Source organism: Nerophis ophidion, linkage group LG04 (assembly GCF_033978795.1).
Source record: "Nerophis ophidion isolate RoL-2023_Sa linkage group LG04, RoL_Noph_v1.0, whole genome shotgun sequence".
Lineage (NCBI taxonomy): Eukaryota > Metazoa > Chordata > Actinopteri > Syngnathiformes > Syngnathidae > Nerophis > Nerophis ophidion.
The window spans coordinates 52,147,258-52,166,748 of record NC_084614.1 but is presented as its reverse complement, the minus strand read 5'-3'; the positions used below and the strand labels follow the sequence as shown (position 1 = coordinate 52,166,748).

General features: G+C 38.8%; 1 protein-coding gene across 2 annotated transcripts in view; it reads left to right on the top strand.

The window, feature by feature from the left end:
• Positions 1-19,491, top strand: part of atp2a3 (ATPase sarcoplasmic/endoplasmic reticulum Ca2+ transporting 3) — a 178,778-nt gene that overhangs the window by 108,692 nt on the left and 50,595 nt on the right. For both annotated transcript variants that reach the window (XM_061898272.1, XM_061898271.1), the window contains 4 exons: positions 7,327-7,415; positions 10,074-10,176; positions 12,784-12,915; positions 19,324-19,440. In XM_061898272.1, coding sequence (XP_061754256.1) covers positions 7,327-7,415; positions 10,074-10,176; positions 12,784-12,915; positions 19,324-19,440 — 441 coding nt within the window. The remainder of the gene's footprint in view (positions 1-7,326; positions 7,416-10,073; positions 10,177-12,783; positions 12,916-19,323; positions 19,441-19,491) is intronic.

Here is a 19,491-nt window from a genome sequence, read left to right as displayed (position 1 = left end):
AAAGTTCTGGGCACTTCATGTGGTCCATATTTGATAAATTTATATTAGTTACACTCATTAAACGATTAATCAAAGCAGCATGTTATAAATCAAAATGTGTTTTCTAATATAATTTATCAATTTAACCGATTAATTAATTGCAGCTCAAAAAAATTATCATATTCCAATAACTTTTACAAAAGCTTAGCGCTTTAGATTTTGTTTACATTTAGTGATCCCAAAAACTATGACAAAGGCCTTGAGGGCAACCCACTGTTAGCTTTCATGTCCTGACATCCACTTTTATTTTCTTTTTAAGCACACACATGCACGCACTCAAACACACACAGTAAGTAAGGATATGAATTTTGTGGCACTACCACTGACTCACGTAGATCACACTGTGCCTTGTTTCCACGGAAACCACAGCAGATGAGTTAGTGAGGGAAAAGTAGATGAAGTAACAGCAATATTATTTTTCTCTTTCATGCGTGCGTGTGCATGCGAGTCATTTGGTCCCATGTGGCGCTCGTGATCAAGGGCTATATAAATAGAATTTGATTGGTTGGTTGCGACCCCAAAAGGGAATAAGCGGTAGAAATGGATGGATGGATGGTTGGTTGATTGGTAACAGTTAAAAGGTATTAAGATTTGAAATGGTTGAGTAATATTAAGGTTTAGATGTTGATATGAGTTAAAATAGGTATTTGTTGATATAACCGTTACAATGGGTTAGCTATGAATGAGAGTTAAAATTTTTAGTTGTTGATAGGAGTTAAAAAGTTTGGATGTTGATATAAGAGTTAAATTGATTAGCAATTAAAAGGAACTGCACTTTGGAACTGTGCCTATCATTCACAATCCCTATATAAGACAAGAACACAACATTTTTTGGAATGCATTCTAACTCGTAAATAAATGTTAGCAAATATCCGCCAACAATTGAGTCAATGGGAGATGCTGTCTTCCGCCTATAAAGTGCTCTAAAAAACATCCAATCGCCGCCATCCATGTTTAGTATACACGCTGTAAGTATGTCAATGTGTCAACACTGTAGCTGCACAAGATAGTTATCTCTCTGTGATCATTGCACAGCTATAAAATGGTTAGCCTGCATGAGCGCTTACAATAGCAATATTGTTAATACTTAGTTTATATTCAGGTCACAATATGTAAACAGAGTATTTTTGGCGGATTTCTGATGCATATTAGTGATTTAGATGCAGACTTGGTTACTCCCTCTTTTTGCTTTATTACAAATTGGAATGGAAACAAAACACAACAAAAAAAGGTGTTATTTCGCTGTCGTAAGGATTCTGAATGATTAGCAAAATTCCAAAAACTGTTTTTGGAATTTTACCTATCGTTGACAATCATTACAAAAGACATGACGACTGATGTATTTTATTTTTTTTATGCATTCTAACTTGTAAATAAAAGCCAGCTCCCCAATGGAAGGTTCTTTATTCCCCTTGTAAAACCCAATACATCTATTTACCTTTTGTGACTTGAATGTTAACCATGTGTTAGTGATATCAATCAATCAATCAATGTTTATTTATATAGCCCTAAATCAAAAATGTCTCAAAGGACTGTACAAACCACCACGACTACGACATCCTCGGAAGAACCCACATAAGGGCAAGGAAAACTCACACCCAGTGGGCAAGGAGAACTCACACCCAATGGGACGCCAGTGACATCGATGACTATGAGAACCTTGGAGAGGACCTCATATGTGGGCTGGACTTCCCTCTCCAGAGCAACATTAGCAACTTCCTCCTGGGGGATCCCGAAGCGTTCCCAGGCCAGAGAGGAGATGTAATCCCCCATCTGGTCCTTGGCCTGCCCCGGGGTCTCCTCCCAGTGGGACGTGCAGCGAGACATCGTGATGTGTCTTTGAAATAATGTGCCACGTACATCTAAAATGATCAAAATACGTAAATATGTGTCTGTTACAACATTACATATATACTTACATCATATATACAAAACCTTAATGGAGGTGTTTGGATTTTCTTTCAAGGGCTTTACAGGTTAAATAGAGCGGCTCCCATAGCCTCCATTGTAAGCAGACTTTTGACCGCATTTTTTAAAAATTTAGAATGCATTAAAAAAAAAAACATGTATTCTTGTCTTATATAAGGATTGTGATTTATAGGCAAAATTCCCCCAAAAAGTGCAGTTCTTTTTTGAGAGTTAAAATTATGAACTCTAAACACAAGTTCAAATAATTAGTCAAGATGTTTAGTGTCAAATTAATTTTAGCTCAGGGCCTGCATGAAGGAAAATCTATCAGGCCAGACTAGTAAAATTATGGCATAATCACTTAAAAAAATATATATTTATCTTACTTAGGCTCAAAATAGAAAAAACACATTCTGAAAATGTGCATATTACAAATAATCCTTGGCAACACTTCAAGTTAGTTGAAAATTCTGAGGGAAAAAAATGGTCCAGTTTCGAAAACACCATGAAGAACACAATGAACTAAGACTTCGTCTCAGTGTATTTACAAAGCCCGTAAACTTTTAAGCACGTGTTTAGAAAAGCTACTGAGTTTGTCCTCAAACTGCTGCATTGGTGACATCCACAACTGCCACAACACATTCATTTATCATCATTCAAATATTACAATTATAATATAATCAAAACAATTATCGAAATGACACAATAATAGCCAAATTAAAGGTTATATAACTACTAACTTAACCAATCTGAACATTGTAGATTTTAGCATAAAATAAAATAGAACAAACAACAAATGTAGAAATACACATTTTAATAATGGAGATCAGAGTGCACGTTGTGCCATCAACACATTGCGAGCGCTGCACGCAATTTAACTACAAAGATGATGGTCATGTCTTTGCATCTTGCGGTTTCCTTATTTTAACTGTTGAGTGGATCATTTACAATAATGTATTGTGCGCCGCTTCAGCATTAGTCTGCCAGCCACAACAGGACCAGCTGATTGCTTACACCTGTGCTGATTGGAGTAGTGGCATCCAATCAAGAGGGTGCTTAAACACGTCATTTTTAAACAGTGTTATGTGGGTTACACTGAAATTGCTATTTGGACATCCAGTGGACATATTTAGAACAGCAGTTTATTTCATAAAAACTTTGCAGTTCATTTTTACACTTAGCAAACTACTTTTGCTGGCCACGGCTCTGATTAAACCTGTTCAGGCCTGTGGGCCATACGTTTGACACCTCTGTTGATTTTAGAGTTAAAATAATTAGTGATTTTTTTTAGATAAACTAGGTAGTTGTTGATAAGAGTTATATAAGTCTTCATTGTAGTTTAGAGCATTTAGAAATGTGCAGGAGGATGAAGACACTTTCAGATCCTTAGACTAAATCCTGAGTGAAGCTGTTAGTTGATGACGCATAGACGCATAGACGTACCCTTGTACAGTGTCGTCCCACGCTCTGACAAGAGAATTCTATGCCTCCTCTTTTTTTGGGGACTTTCCCTGATTACAGCAACTAAATGCGTGCATCTCTTATTCTTTTTAATAACATTGTTATTCTGAAGGTAACCAATAATAAATTAAATACTTTTCACCATTAATGCGACTTTTTGAACAGGTGCGATCGAAACGGATTGATGGATTAAAATGCATGTGAATGTTTTATATTTTGAACGTTATTTTTAAAGGCCTACTGAAACCCACTACTACCGACCACACAGTCTGATAGTTTATATATCAATGATGAAATATTAACATTGCAACACATGCCAATACAAAAAATTGCAATTTTAAATGTTGCGCCGAAATATCCTGCTGTAACGTCTCGGTATAATGACGCGTGACGTCACGGATTGTAGAGGACATCTTGTTCCAGCATCGTTCCCAGCTATTAAGTCGTCTGTTTTCATCACAAAATTCCACAATAATCTGGACATCTGTGTTGCTGAATCTTTTGCAATTTGTTCAATGAACAATGGAGACATCAAAGAAGAAAGCTATAGGTGGGAAGCGGTGTATTGCGGCCGCCTATAGCAACACAAACACAGCCGGTGTTTCATTGTTTACATTCCCGAAAGATGACAGTCAAGCTTTACTATGGAACAGAGATGTCAAGCAAACACTGTTGGATTGGACCACTCACACAAAGTACAGTGTATTATGTGTATTAATAAAAAACATTTTACCATTCTGTATTCTGAAGGCGATCTATGTCGTGTGCTACTCTAGCATCAATATGCGTCGTCCTGACTGTCACCATCAGCGTCGGGTTCAAAGCGGTATGGCTCTATCCCTTGTTGCGGTTGGGCCTGGCCGAGTGGTCCTGCCACCCCCACGGCTGCCACGGCCCCTCTCACAGCCACATCTGGCTCAAGAGCCATAGGTTCCCTACCCCTGCAATATATCATATATTATTAATTCGATACATCATACTTTAATTATTCATCAATCCATCCATTTTTACCACTTGTTCCTCTCAATCAAATCTTCAAATTCTGATTACCGAATATGCTGTGGTTGGGTATTTAAACCCCATCCACCAAATTTTTGAATAAATAAATATGTTTACATATATTGGCCACACCGGACTATAAGCCGCAGATATACACTAATACAAAATATATTTGTAAATGTTTATTTACATACCTTAATTATTTTCATACAGTGCCTGTCACACGGCAGTAAAACGGCTGATCAAACAAGACACAATTCATCGTCATGGACCCACGAGCTGCGGAGACCAGCTCTCCAATAAACTAAACAGATTCAATAACTCCACAGTGACGTTTCGGTGAATTTTCAAAACTGAAACAATATCAACAGAATTCCATCCCATCCATTTTCTACCGCTTATTCCCTTTCGGGGTCGCGGGGGGCGCTGGCGCCTATCTCAGCTACAATCGGGCGGAAGGCGGGGTACACCCTGGACAAGTCGCCACCTCATCGCAGGGCCAACACAAATAGACAGACAACATTCACACTCACATTCACACACTAGGGCCAATTTTAGTGTTGCCAATCAACCTATCCCCAGGTGCATGTCTTTGGAAGTGGGAGGAAGCCGGAGTACCCGGAGGGAACCCACGCATTCACGGGGAGAACATGCAAACTCCACACAGAAAGATCCCGAGCCTGGATTTGAACCCAGGACTGCAGGAACTTCGTATTGTGAGGCAGACGCACTAACCCCTCTTCCACCGTGAAGCCTCAACAGAATCCCATTATAAGTTAATAAAACTACAAGACACTTGTAAACATGGTAGCATATTTGCTGATAATGGATTGGTAAATGGTAAATGGGTTGTACTTGTATAGCGCTTTTCTACCCCTTTTTAAGGAGCCCAAAGCACTTTGACAGTATTTCCACATTCGCCCATTCACACACTGACGGCAGGAGCTGCCATGCAAGGCGCTCACCAGGTCCCATCAGGAGCAAGGGTGAAGTGTCTTGCCCAAGGACGCAACGGACGTGACTAGGATGGTAGAAGGTGGGGATTGAACCAGTGACCCTTAGATTGCTGGCACAGCCACTCTACCAACTTCGCCACGCCAGCCCCACCAAAGCTAGCTTGATTACATTACAATAGCACGTACAAATATGCACGAAAAGCCTACTACAGACATCACACATGGGACGGTTTAGTAAGTATGAATAATTTTAGTTATATTATAAAACTTGCAAACGTTGCTTGGAGTGATTAATGAAGAATCCTTTCGAGCATAAGCGCTATGGACGAATACTTTCAGTTCCAGGAACAAAATACATTTTTAACCCGCCGGACCGGCAGTGAACGAACTCGTCCTAAAGATGATGCCATAGCACAAACAAAAATATGCTCTTTTAGTGTTTCTGTCTTATCAAATCTATTTTTTGAATACAAAACATTATGGCTGTTACCGAAGACAAATCCATAAATTAGCCACACCCGTTATGTAAACTGCATATTTCAAAGCGAGGGAAAAAAGTATCGGCACATAGTCAGGAAAATACGGTGCATATTTTAATAATAATAATGCATAATAATCAATAAATTAGCCACACCTGTTTTGTAAACCGCATATTTCAAAGCGAGGGAAAGAAGTAGCGGCGCATAGTCAGGAAAATACGGTGCATATTTTAATGATAATAATGCATAATAATAATATTAATACGTGTACGAATAATCCCATATGCTTTACTTGTTGTATAAAGCCTAACTGTAGTCTCCATTAAACATTAAAACTGGAAACCTCATGTAAAAAATATACAACATATATTAGCAAGAAACAGGTCAATAACGAATAAAACAAAATATAACCAAAAATCCTTGCATATTCTGTACTGCTCACGAGTGTTACCATATCTGAGTTATTGTGTAGAAATATGGGGAAATAACTATAAATGTGCGTTTCATTCACTAACGATGTTACAAAAAAGATCTATTAGAATAACACAATGTTGGATATAGAGAACATACAAACCCTTTATTTATTGAATCTAAAATATTGAAATTCAACAATTTGGTGCGTTTTGCAAACAGCTAAAACCTGCAACCCAAGAACGTACAACAACCATTCTCAACAAAAGAGGGGAAATATAACCTTAGAGGAAAATCGAATTTAAAATATTTTTATGCGCGTACAACACTTAAAACATTTAGCATATCCGTATGTGGAATTAATTTATGGAATGGAGTAACCAAAGAAATTAAACAAAGCACTAATATGATTCAGTTTAAAAGACTGTTCAAACTACAAGTGTTCACAAAGTACAAAGAACAATTATGATAAACATATTTTTTCTTTCTTTTTGAGATAAAGAATATTTATGTATTTAAAATGTGTTTACCTACTATGGTATAGTAATTATTTATTATTTATTTATTTACTGTTCTGTTACAAACAGAAAACAAGGAAATGGGATAAAATTGCTAATATATGAAAAGTGGTAGGATAAGCTCTTCTTCCTACTCCTTTTCGGACATGCTGTAATGAAACAACTGGAAATATGTGATGCATTACATTGTATTGTATGCACGTTCCAAGTAAACTTAACTGAAATGGATATGTTTGTACAGATAATTCTATGCTTGTCAAATTTTCTATAAAGTAGTTGTCAAATAAATTTACATAGAAATGAATCAACCATCTGTCATGACATTATTTTTGCGTCGCATTAAACACATTTGTGTATTTGGTAAAGTAATTTACATGAAGTCATTGTAACAAACATTAGTTATTTTTAATTCTTGTCACACTGTGCAGCACATCATGTGTTGATTTCATATTTTATTTGTTAACTTATTAAGAGCAACATGTTTTTGCACTAATACATCAAATCTTTACTGTTAACTAATTACAGAAACCCCACTTGTCTTTTTCTCCTCTGCAGATGTTCATTGCCGACAAAGTGCAGGATTCAAACTGCACCTTACACGAGTTCTCCATAACTGGATCCACGTATGCTCCTGAAGGCCAAATGTGAGTTTGCAAATTCATGTAATGTGAAGCTGCATCAATTCTGACGCCTAAGAAGATTGCCTAGTGTCTTGAAAAATAAAAAGTAAACAATAATCCAGTATGTCCATATATTCAAATATTCGTGGAAGCCTGTCACAAATGCGGATTTGGTGCTTCCGGTTGGTCCTCACTCATAAACAAAGTATAATAGAAGAGTGTGAGTGTAGCATAATGGTGTAACTCTGCTTCACAACACACCTCATATGCGCCTGGTTTGCAAGATAATAAAATGCAGCAGAAATGATCGGTAATGCACTTTAGCCACTTTGTCGCTATATTTAATGAGTAGAAGTACTTATTAAAAGTACAAACCCCGTTTCCATATGAGTTGGGAAATTGTGTTAGATGTAAATATAAACGGAATACGATGATTTGCAAATCATTTTCGACCCATATTCAGTTGAATATGCTACAATGACAACATATTTGATGTTCAAACTGATAAACTTTTTTTTTTTGCAAATAATTATTAACTTTAGAATTTGATGCCAGCAACACGTGACAAAGAAGTTGGGAAAGGTGGCAATAAATACTGATAAAGTTGAGGAACGCTCATCAAACACTTATTTGGAACATCACACAGGTGTGCAGGCTAATTGGGAACAGGTGGGTGCCATGATTGGGTGTAAAACAGCTTCCCAAAAAATGCTCAGTCGTTCACAAGAAAGGATGGGGCGAGGTACACCCCTCTGTCCACAACTGCGTGAGCAAATAGTCAAACAGTTTAAGAACAACGTTTCTTAAAGTGCAATTGCAAGACATTTAGGGATTTCAACATCTACGGTCCATAATATCATCAAAAGGTTCAGAGAAACTGGAGAAATCCCTCCACGTAAGCGGCATGGCCGGAAACCAACATTGAATGATTGTGACCTTCGATCCCTCAGACGGGACTGTATCAAAAGCCGACATCAATCTCTAAAAGATATCACCACATGGGCTCAGGAACACTTCAGAAAACCACTGTCACTAAATACAGTTAGTCGCTACATCTGTAAGTGCAAGTTAAAGCCCTACTATGCGAAGCAAAAGCCATTTATCAACAAGATCCAGAAACGCCGCCGGCTTCTCTGGACCCAAGATCATCTGAGATGGACTAATGCAAAGTGGAAAAGTGCTCTGTTGTCTGACGAGTCCACATTTCAAATTGTTTTTGAAAATATTCGACATCGTGTCATCTGGACCAAAGGGGAAGCGGACCATCCAGACTGTTGTCGACGCAAAGTTCAAAACCCAGCATCTGTTATGGTATGGGGGTGCATTAGTGCCCAAGGCATGGGTAACTTACACATCTGTGAAGGCACCATTAATGCTGAAGGGTACATACAGGTTTTGGAACAACATATGCTGCCATCTAAGCGCCGTCTTTTTCATGGACGCCCCTGTTTATTTCATCAAGACAATGCCAAGCCACATTCAGCACGTGTTACAACGGCGTGTTTTCGTAAAAAAAGAATGCGGGTACTTTCCTGGCCCGCCTGCAGTCCAGACCTATCTCCCATCGAAAATGTGTGGCGCTTTATGAAGCGTAAAATACGACAGCGGAGACCCCGGACTCTTGAACGACTGAAGCTCTACATAAAACAAGAATGGGAAATAATTCTACTTTCAAAGCTTCAACAATTAGTTTCCTCAGTTTCCAAACATTTATTGAGTGTTGTTGAAAGAAAAGGTGATGCAACACAATGGTGAACAAGCCCTTTCCCAACTACTTTGGCACATGTTGCAGCCATGAAATTCTAAGTTAATTATTATTTGCAAAAAAAAACAACAAAAGTTTATCTTGTCTTTGAAGTGCATTCAATTGAATATGGGTTGAAAAGGATTTGCAAATCATTGTATTCCGTTTATATTTACATCTAACACAATTTCCCAACTCGTATGGAAACGGGGTTTGTGATAACCATTGTCCAGATTTTGTCATACTACAACTATATTGAAAGAATACTAATAACAGTTTTGTTTGTTTTACATATGTAAAGGCTACATGCCACGGCTGTTCTTTTTAGAATATAACATAGTATTAGTTTTATTTCAACTTTTTTATTTTGTTTGTGGCGTTTTATAAGTATCAACAATCTTGTAAATTTAAAGGTTATCAATATTGAATACTGAAATCCTGGTATCATGACAACCGTAGTACTGTTTAGTTTTTCCATATTATTCATTAACTATACACTACACTTTTTAAGTATTAACTATACTGTATATTGTTTCAGCTTTAAGTGGGAATGTGGATTTCATAACAGTGCTGTGTGGGTTCTTGTGTGGGAGTTTTGCTTGCAGCGACTGTGTTTTCTACTGGGAATTTTACAAGGTGCTTATACAAGCAGCACCGCTTTCAGAACACACACATGCAAGTGTTAAACACGACTATTGTTTCCCTGCTAATCCCTGCAACGTTAATCAACTAAATGGTTTCATAAATATTAATGAGGCGTTTCACCTTCTGTCTTTCGTGCGTGTGTGTGCGTGTGTGTGCGTGTGTGTGTGTGTGTGTGTGTGTGTGTGTGTGTGTGTGTGTGTGTGTGTGTGTGTGTGTGCGTGTGTGTGCGTGTGTGTGTGTGCGTGTGTGTGCGTGTGTGTGTGTGTGTGTGCGTGTGTGTTTTTTTTTTGCAGATTGAAAGGAGACAAGTCAGTCCATTGTGGAGACTATGATGGACTTTTGGAGTTGGCCACTGTGTGTTCAATGTGCAATGACTCCTCACTGGATTACAATAAGGTTATCACACACAAGCACACATCAGAAATAGTTGATGTGAAAAATTATTTAATTTTTTTTTCACTTTTTTGTCATCGTCTGGTTGAAGAGCCCGGTTGTGAAAAAGCAACATTTTTACCCGCAGTTTAGTGTGTGGCCGGATTAAATACGTGAGGAAGAAGAGCAGTTTAGTACTGAAGGACTATTTTATCTTTGGTCGCGCCAGCAAATGGTTGGCCATTAGTTATTTCCAAGGACTAGTTGGACTCACATAGCAAACCAATGTCCTTATTAGGACAACAGTGGGAATGAGTGAATTTATGCACTCAATGATGAAGTCTCCTTTTATGGGATGGAATTCAGAAGAGAAAAGTCAATTTGACCAAACGCATGTCATGTTCTTAATAACTTTTCTAAACATCTGCTGAAGTGAAACTGTTAGACAACTAAACACAGTTAAAGTGTTCTTAAGTTTGATTTTGTGCAATCAGCAGTGTGTGCTTGTCTAAGAATGAGGCAGGTAAATTACTTTTATTGTGTATGTATTAGGGTTGTACGGTTTACCGGTACTAAGAAAGTACAGCGGAACTAATTAATTAAAAACGGTGCAATACTGTCTCTAATAAATACCGGTAGTATTTATTTTTTTACAGACATTACTCTGTACTGTTGTGACATTGCTGGTAATACGAGCCGAGGTGCATGTTCAGTAACGCACATGTACGCAGTACTTACTAGCAGACACGGTGTGGAGACATAAGAGGCACAATGGATGTATTTTGGCTTAAAAACAAACGATAAATGTGAAGCTATCAACACTTAAGAGCAGCCCTACAAGAGGTGCTTTAAAACATAGATAGTTAACGGCTAACATCCAGTGTTTTAGCGACCTAAATTGCTAATCCTCGCCTCCATGGTGATAAATGAAGTACGTTTCTTACAAGTATCATCCCTACAGTACGAAGAATAGCTAAACATGCTTCACGACACACCGTAGGACAAGGGTCGGGAACCTTTTTGGCTGAGAGAGCCATGAAGGCCAAATATTTTAAAAACTTATTTCTGTGAGAGCCATATTATATTTTGGTAATACTTTGATATGGGGAACATATTCACCATTAATCAGTTGCTTATTAACATGCAAATTTGTAACATATTGGCTCTTAATTTGTCATTTTTAAGTACTTATTAATGCCTTTTTCTGCATGGCCTTATTTTACAAGCAGTAAGCCATTAACTAAGAGTCTTCCCTTATAACCTCAGAATTATTGCTTATTAGTAACCCTAACCCTTATATGGTCCCCTAGTGTCTAAATAACTCTTAATTAAGTCTTTGTTACTTAGAATATGTTCCCCATACTAAAGTGTTGCCAATATTTTTTAACACTGAATACAACTAAATGCGCGCATTTTTAAGTTAGACTAACATTTTTAGAGTATAATAAGTCTCTTATTCTTTTTAATAAAATTGTTATTCTGAAGCTAACAAATAATAAATTAAATACTTCTTGGATTGATGGAATAAAATGCATGAGAATGTTTTTAATTTTGAACGTTATTTTTAACCCTGTGATTACCAGCGGAATCATTCATTACTTATCGTGTTAAGCAATGTCAGCTAAGATTTATCTGAGAGCAAGATGCAGTCATCAACAGAGCCACATCTGGCTCTAGAGCCGCAGGTTCCCTACCCCTGCCGTAGGAGGATACATTAGCTAACCGCTAAAAGCACTTGCTCCTCGATGTAAAATAATAGAAAAAATGGGTGGCTTATACATACAACACAAAATCTTTTGTCATTTTTTTATTGTTTATAAAGTCTGGAAATATGTCCCTGAATACAGGAGAATCTTACTTATGACCAATCTATGATCCTGTAAATACTTGGTATTGGATTGATACCAAAATTTATGGAATCATCTAAAACTAATGTAAAGTATCCAAACATCAAAGGAATGAGTGCTTATATCATTTTAACAGAACTGCAGATAGATCATGTTGAACAGAAAGTAACCAGATATTAACAGTAAATGATCAAGTAGATTAATAATCCATTATCTACTGCTTGTATCTCATAATTCTGACAAAACAATAGAATGGGAAATGATACAATATGTCATAGCATAAGTTAGCAGCCATACGAATACATTACTTACTACTAAAGAGTAGCTGTCTTGAATGTATACGATCTTATTTTATCACAAAATTATATTTTGATTGCAATAAGAAAAGAATGTGTAATGTATTATGAGATTTTCTGTTAAAATAAACCCAATCATTAAACTTTTGTGTGGTCCCCTTTATTTTGAAAAGTATCAAAATACATTTTGTTACTTGGTCCCCTTTATTTTGAAAAATATCAAAATACATTTTGGTACCACTATCAAAATATTGGTATCAGGACAATGTATTGTCGTGCAAGATCACAATAAAGTAATTTATCAACTGCCTCATTTTTAGAAGAGCACACTCTGCTGATTGCAGAAAATCAAACTAAAACTACTAAACACAGTCTCAACAAGTACTGCTAGCCTGTGAATACCATGCAATGAAAGATCAACACAAATCATTCTTTCCATGTCATTTGTAGTCATTTAGCTTGACAATAGCTATTTATGTTTCTTTCAGGACAAAGGTGTGTATGAGAAAGTAGGAGAAGCCACAGAAACTGCTCTAACAACCTTGGTTGAAAAGATGAACGTCTTCAGAACTGATTTGTCAGGACTCAGCAAGGTGGAGCGTGCTGGGGCTTGCAATTTGGTGAGCCACAAGAGGAAGTACATAACAGTGCTGTACAGTTAGAGATGGGCACCAATTTTCTCCTTTTATAGGCATTCATATAAAATCAAACGGTACTATATTAGGATATTTAAATATTAGCAATTTGAAAACCCCAAAACCAATGAAGTTGGCACGTTGTGTAAATTGTAAATAAAAACAAAATACCATGATTTGCAAATCCTTTTCAACCAATATTCAATTGAATAGAAGATACTTAACGTTCAAACTGGAAAACTTTATATTTTGCAAATATTAGCTCATTTGGAATTTGATGCCTGCTACATGTTTCAAAAAGCTGGCACAAGTGGCAAACAATACTGAAAAAGTTGATGAATGCTCATCAAACACCTATATGGAACATCCCACAGGTGAACAGGCTATTTGGAAACAGGTGGGTGTCATGATTGGCTATGAAAGAAGCTTCCATGAAATGCTCAGTCATTCACAAACAAGGGGGGGGGGGGAGTCACCACTTTGTGAACAAATGCGGGAGCAACTTGTCGAACAGTTTAAGAACAACATTTCTGAACAAGCTATTGCAAGGAATTTAGGGATTTCACCAGCTACATTCCATAATATCATCAAAAGGTTCAGATAATCTGGAGAAATCACTGCACGTAAGCGATGATATTATAGTCCTTCGATCCCTCAGGTGGTACTGCATCAGAGAGCAACATCAGTGTGTTAAGGATATCACGACATGGGCTCAGGAACACTTCAGAAAACCACTGTCAGTAACTACAGTTGGTCGCTACATCTGTAAGTGCTAGTTAAAACTCTACTATACAAAGCAAAAGCCATTTATCAACAACATCCAGAAATTCTGCCAGCTTCGCTGGGCCCGAGCACATCGAAGATGGACTGATGCAAAGTGGAAAGGTGTTCTGTGGTCTGACGAGTCCGCATTTCAAATTGTTTTTGGAAACTGTGGATGTTGTGTACTCCGGACCAAAGAGGAAAAGAACCATCCGGATTGTTTTAGGCGAAAAGTTCAAAAGCCACCATCCATGATGGTATGGGGGTGTATTAGTGCCCAAGGCCTGGGTAACTTACACATCTGTAAAGGCACAATTAATGCTGAAAGGTACATCAATCAATCAATCAATCAATGTTTGTTTATATAGCCCTGCGACAGACTTCCTGCCGTCCTGGGGTAGGTTGCGGGTACACTGGACACACGACGCATCGTAGCCGGTTTGACTTTGATTTATTCTTTCAAAAAATCTTTTGTCTTCTGGCCCTTTGGTCGCGCCAGTTTTCAGTGCGCAGGTACTGCCTGCTTGCCGCTGCTGCACGCCTTTTGGCGTCCGGCGCTTGCGTCCACTGCGGGGGTTCGTCATCTCGCTCTGGGTCTTGATTGTCGCGCTCGTGGTCTGCTTGCCGTGGTTTCATCCTCCGTCCTCTCTGCGATCGTGCCCCCCTCGCCTCTCTTATTGTCTAACAGCAGATGGAGAGATTGTGAGCAGGTGTGTGTTGTACGCACCTGACTCAAATTGCCGTATCGTGCCGCCCCGCGTTTGCACGCCTCTCCTCGCCGCCGCATGCCCCGCCTCCTGGCCTCCATCATGGTCAGGGCCGCTTCTCTCAGCCCGCTGTCGGCCCGTCGGCTGCGTCTCTCCACAAGCCCTAAATCACAAGTGCCTCAAAGGGCTGCACAAACCCCAACAACATCCTCTGTAGGGCCCACATACGGGGAAAGGACAATGATGACTATGAGAAACCTTGGAGAGGACCGCATATGTGGGCAACCCCCCCCCAGGGGACCGAAAGCAATGGATGTCGAGTGGATCTAACATGATATTGTGAAAGTCCAATCCATAGTGGATCTAACGTAACCGTGAGAATCAAGTCCAAAGTGGATCCAATATAGTAGAGAGTCCCATCCAAAGTGGAGCCAGCAGGAAACCATCCCAAGCGGAGGCGGATCAACAGCACAGAGATGTCCCCAACCGATACACAGGCGAGCGGTCCATCCTGGGTCCCGACTCTGGACAGCCAATAATTCATCCATGGCCACCGGACCGGACTCCCTCCACAAGGGAGGGGGGACATAGGAGAAAAAGAAAAGAAACTGCAGATCAACTGATCTAAAAAGGAGGTCTTTTTAAAGGCTAGAGTATACAAATACGTTTTAAGATGAGACTTAAATGCTTCTTCTGAGGAAGCATCTCGAACTGTTACCGGGAGGGCATTCCAGACTACTGGAGCCCGAATGGAAAACGCTCTATAGCCCGCAGACTTTTTTTGGGCCCTGGGAATCACTACGAAGCCGGAGTCCTTTGATTTTGGAGCAACGTATGTTGCCATACAAGCAACGTTATCATGAATCTGCTTATTTCAGCAAGACAATGCAAAGCCACGTGTTACAACAGCGTGGCTTCATAGTGAAAGAGTGCAGGTACTAGACTGGCCTGCCTGTAGTCCGGACCTGCCTACCATTGAAAGTGTGTGTGAAGCCTAAAATGGGAAATAATTCCACCTGAAAAGCTTCAAAAATTGGTCTCCTTAGTTCCCAAACGTTTACTGAGTGTTGTTCAATGGAAAGGTTATGTAACACATGTGGCTTTGGCACAGTGGTAAAAAGTCCCCTTCTGCCAATTGTTTTTGCAATGTGTTGCTGCCATTAAATTCTTAGGTAATGATTATTTGAACTCTCATGCAACCATGAAATTCTAAGTTAATTATTATTTGCAAAAAAAATAGTTTGTGAGTTTGAAAATCAAATATATTGTCTTTGTAGTGCATATTCAACTGAATGTAGTTTGAAAATGATTTTCAAATCATTGTATTCCGTTTGTATTTACATCTAACACAATTTCCCAACTCACATGGAAACGGGGTTTGTATAATTATTTATAATCATTTCGATGGGGGTCCGTGCGGTCAAACTAGACATTTTAGCAGTGTAATGGCAACAGTCTGTCCCGACTCTTGACGAAAATATTGCTTTGTAACTTTACAAATACATTTGGCAAATCCACATCAGTAAAATGTGGCATAATTACTTACAAACCCCGTTTCCATATTAGTTGGGAAATTGTGTTAGATGTAAATATAAACGGAATACAATGATTTGCAAATCCTTTTCAACCCATATTCAATTGAATGCAATACAAAGACAAGATATTTGATGTTCAAACTCATAAACTTTATTTATTTTTTTTTGCAAATAATAATTAACTTAGAATTTCATGACTGCAACACGTGCCAAAGTAGTTGGGGAAGGGCATGTTCACCACTGTGTTGCATCACCTTTTCTTTTAACAACACTCAATAAACGTTTGGGAACTGAGGAAACTAATTGTTGAAGCTTTGAAAGTGGAATTATTTTCCATTCTTGTTTTATTCGCTTCATAATGCGCCACACATTTTCGATGGGAGACAGGTCTGGACTGCAGGCGGGCCAGGAAAGTACCCGCACTCTTTTTTCACGAAGCCACGCTGTTGTAACACGTGCTGAATGTGGCTTGGTATTATCTTGCTGAAATAAGCAGGGGCGTCCATGAAAAACACGGCGCTTGGACGGCAGCATATGTTGTTCCAAAACCTGTATGAAACCTTTCAGCATTAATGGTGCCTTCACAGATGTGTAAGTTACCCATGCCTTGGGCACTAATGCACCCCCATACTATCACAGATGCTGGCTTTTGAACTTTGCTCCGATAGCAGTCTGGATGGTCCGCTTCCCCTTTGGTCCGGATGACACAAAAATAATTTAAAATGTGGACTCGTCAGACCACAGAACACTTTTCCACTTTGCATCAGTCCATCTTAGATAATCTCGGGCCCAGAGAAGCCGGCGGCATTTCTGGATGTTGTTGATAAATGGCTTTCGCTTTGCATAGTAGAGTTTTAAAGGCCTACTGAAACCAACTACTACCGACCACGCAGTCTGATAGTTTATATATCAATAATGAAATCTTAACATTGCAACACATGCCAATACGGCCGGTTTAGTTTACTAAATTACAATTTTAAATTTCCCGAGGAGTTTCTTGTTGAAAACGTCGCGGTATGATGAGGCGTATGATGACGCGTGTTTGTGACGTTATTGATTGGAGGGGACATTTTATCGCCACCATATATATATATGTTGCTGAATCTTTTGCAATTTGTTCAATTAATAATGGAGACTATAAATAAGAATGCTGTTGGTGGAAAGCGGTGGATTGCAGCTACCTTTAGCACCGAGACACAGCCGGTGTTTCTTTGTTGTGAAGCTTTAACACAGAGCGGTCAAGCGAACATGTTTCTCTACGTCAACCTGCAAGTTTTTGGATGGGAAAATTGTGATATTAAGTCAGCTCTTACCGGAGACTTCAGTGGATTATGGGACCTTCTCCTGTAGCTGTTAAAAAGGCATCTATGATCTTGGCTCCTCCATCGGCTTCTCTGAGAGACACTGGCGTTCCCCGCAGCCATCCGAATTGCAGGTATGACTTTAGAATCTCACTAAAACACTATTAAAACAATAAGCAGATATGGGATTTTCCAGAATTATCCTATTAAATTTGTCCAGTTACATCTGAAACGCTACCACTCCCGCCGCCTGGAGTCGTCGCTTTTTTTTTTTTTAGTGCCTCACTCTAATTTTCCTCATCCACAAATCTTTCATCCTCGCTCAAACTAATGGGGAAATTGTGGCTTTCTCGGTACGAATAGATCTTGCTGCTGGAGGCTCACATTATAAACAATGTGAGGATGTGAGGAGCCCTCACACCGGTGAGGTCACGCGCACATCGTCCACTACTTCCGGTAAAGGCAAGGCTTTTTTATTAGCGACCAAAAGTTGCGAACTTTATCGTCGATGTTCTCTACTAAATTCTTTCAGCAAAAATATGGCAATATCGCGAAATGATTAAGTATGACACACAGAATGGACCTGCTATCCCTGTTTAAATAAGAAAATCTCTTTTCAGTAGGCCTTTAACTTGCACTTACAGATGTAGCGGCAAACTGTATTTAGTGACAGTGGTTTTCTGAAGTTTTCCAGAGCCCATGTGGTGATATCCTTTAGAGATTGATGTCGGTTTTTTATACAGTGCCGTCTGAGGGATCGAAAGTCACGGTCATTCAATGTTGGTTTACGGCCATGCCGCTTACGTGGAGGGATTTCTCCAGTTTCTCTGAACCTTTTGATGATATTATGGACCGTAGATGTTGAAAACCCTAAATGTCTTGCAATTGCACTTTGAGAAACGTTGTTCTTAACCTGTTTGACTATTTGCTCACGCAGTTGTGGACAAAGGGGTTTACCTCGCACCATCCTTTCTTGTGAAAGACTGTGCATCTTTTGGGAAGCTGTTTTTGTACCCAATCATGGCACCCACCTGTTCCCAATTAGCCTGCACACCTGTGGGATGTTCCAAATAAGTGTTTGATGAGCATTCCTCAACTTTATCAGTATTTAGTGCTTCTTTGTCACGTGTTGCTGGCATCAAATGTTAAAGTTAATGACTATTTGCAAAAACATTTTTTTTTTATCAGTTTGAACATTAAATATGTTGTCTTTGTAGCATATTCAACTGAAAATGGGTTGACAATTATTTGCAAATCATTGTATTCTGTATATATTTACATTTAACACAATGTCCCAACTCATATGGAAACGGGGTGTGTAGTAAACCATCTTGCAAGAAGCATAAACAAGAGAAACTGTTTATGGATAGTGGGAGGGGACTACATAATTTTGACCATGATTGCAGTACCATTTCTGGCCACATTACTACATATGGCACCTTTAAGTCAAATTTGAAAAGATCACATTCAAACTACCTCCTGATGTACCGGTAACCTGAATCTGATGCAAAAACATATTTTAAGTGATTTGGAGTGTTTGGACTAGCAAAAAAAATCTGATTATTGTCACTTTAGGGCAAAAAAGTAAAATTTGGTGTGTAGTGTAAACGGGGCCATAGACTATTCGGTCCGTCCACTAATTCCTTCTTTGAGCTATTAAATAATTTAAGGTCTGATTTGGAGCCTGCAGACACCAAACATGATATATCTCCTATATGACAAATTCTCTTGCCACATTCATTTTCTTGTGTTTGGATCATTCCAGCACCATAGTTATTGCAGACGTCTCCCAGAACGCACTTTACCGTAGGTTCTGAGAGAGCATTTAATAGGCCAGAAAAGGTGATATGAATTATAGTTGCGTGCTAACCCTAACAAAACAACACATGATGTCATGAATATGCAGTAAATGACTACCTCCATGGTAGTACACACACAATCCTCATATGAATAGGACAGTCTTCACCAGTTTTATACTTTTGTGCACAGTCTTTTGTAAATCACCTGCAATACGCTTACCATTAGTACCTGCTATTTTTCAGTATTATGTTGTTCCTTGCTGATATTTTTCTGTTGCGCTTCTTTTAGGTTATCAAGCAGCTAATGAAAAAAGAGTTCACCTTGGAGTTCTCTCGTGACCGCAAGTCCATGTCAGTGTACTGCACGTCAGTCAAAGCAGGCTCAGGGAGCAAGATGTTCATTAAGGTTTGTTTGAATAATACCATTACAGATTTTGTCATTTAAAATGCGTTTATA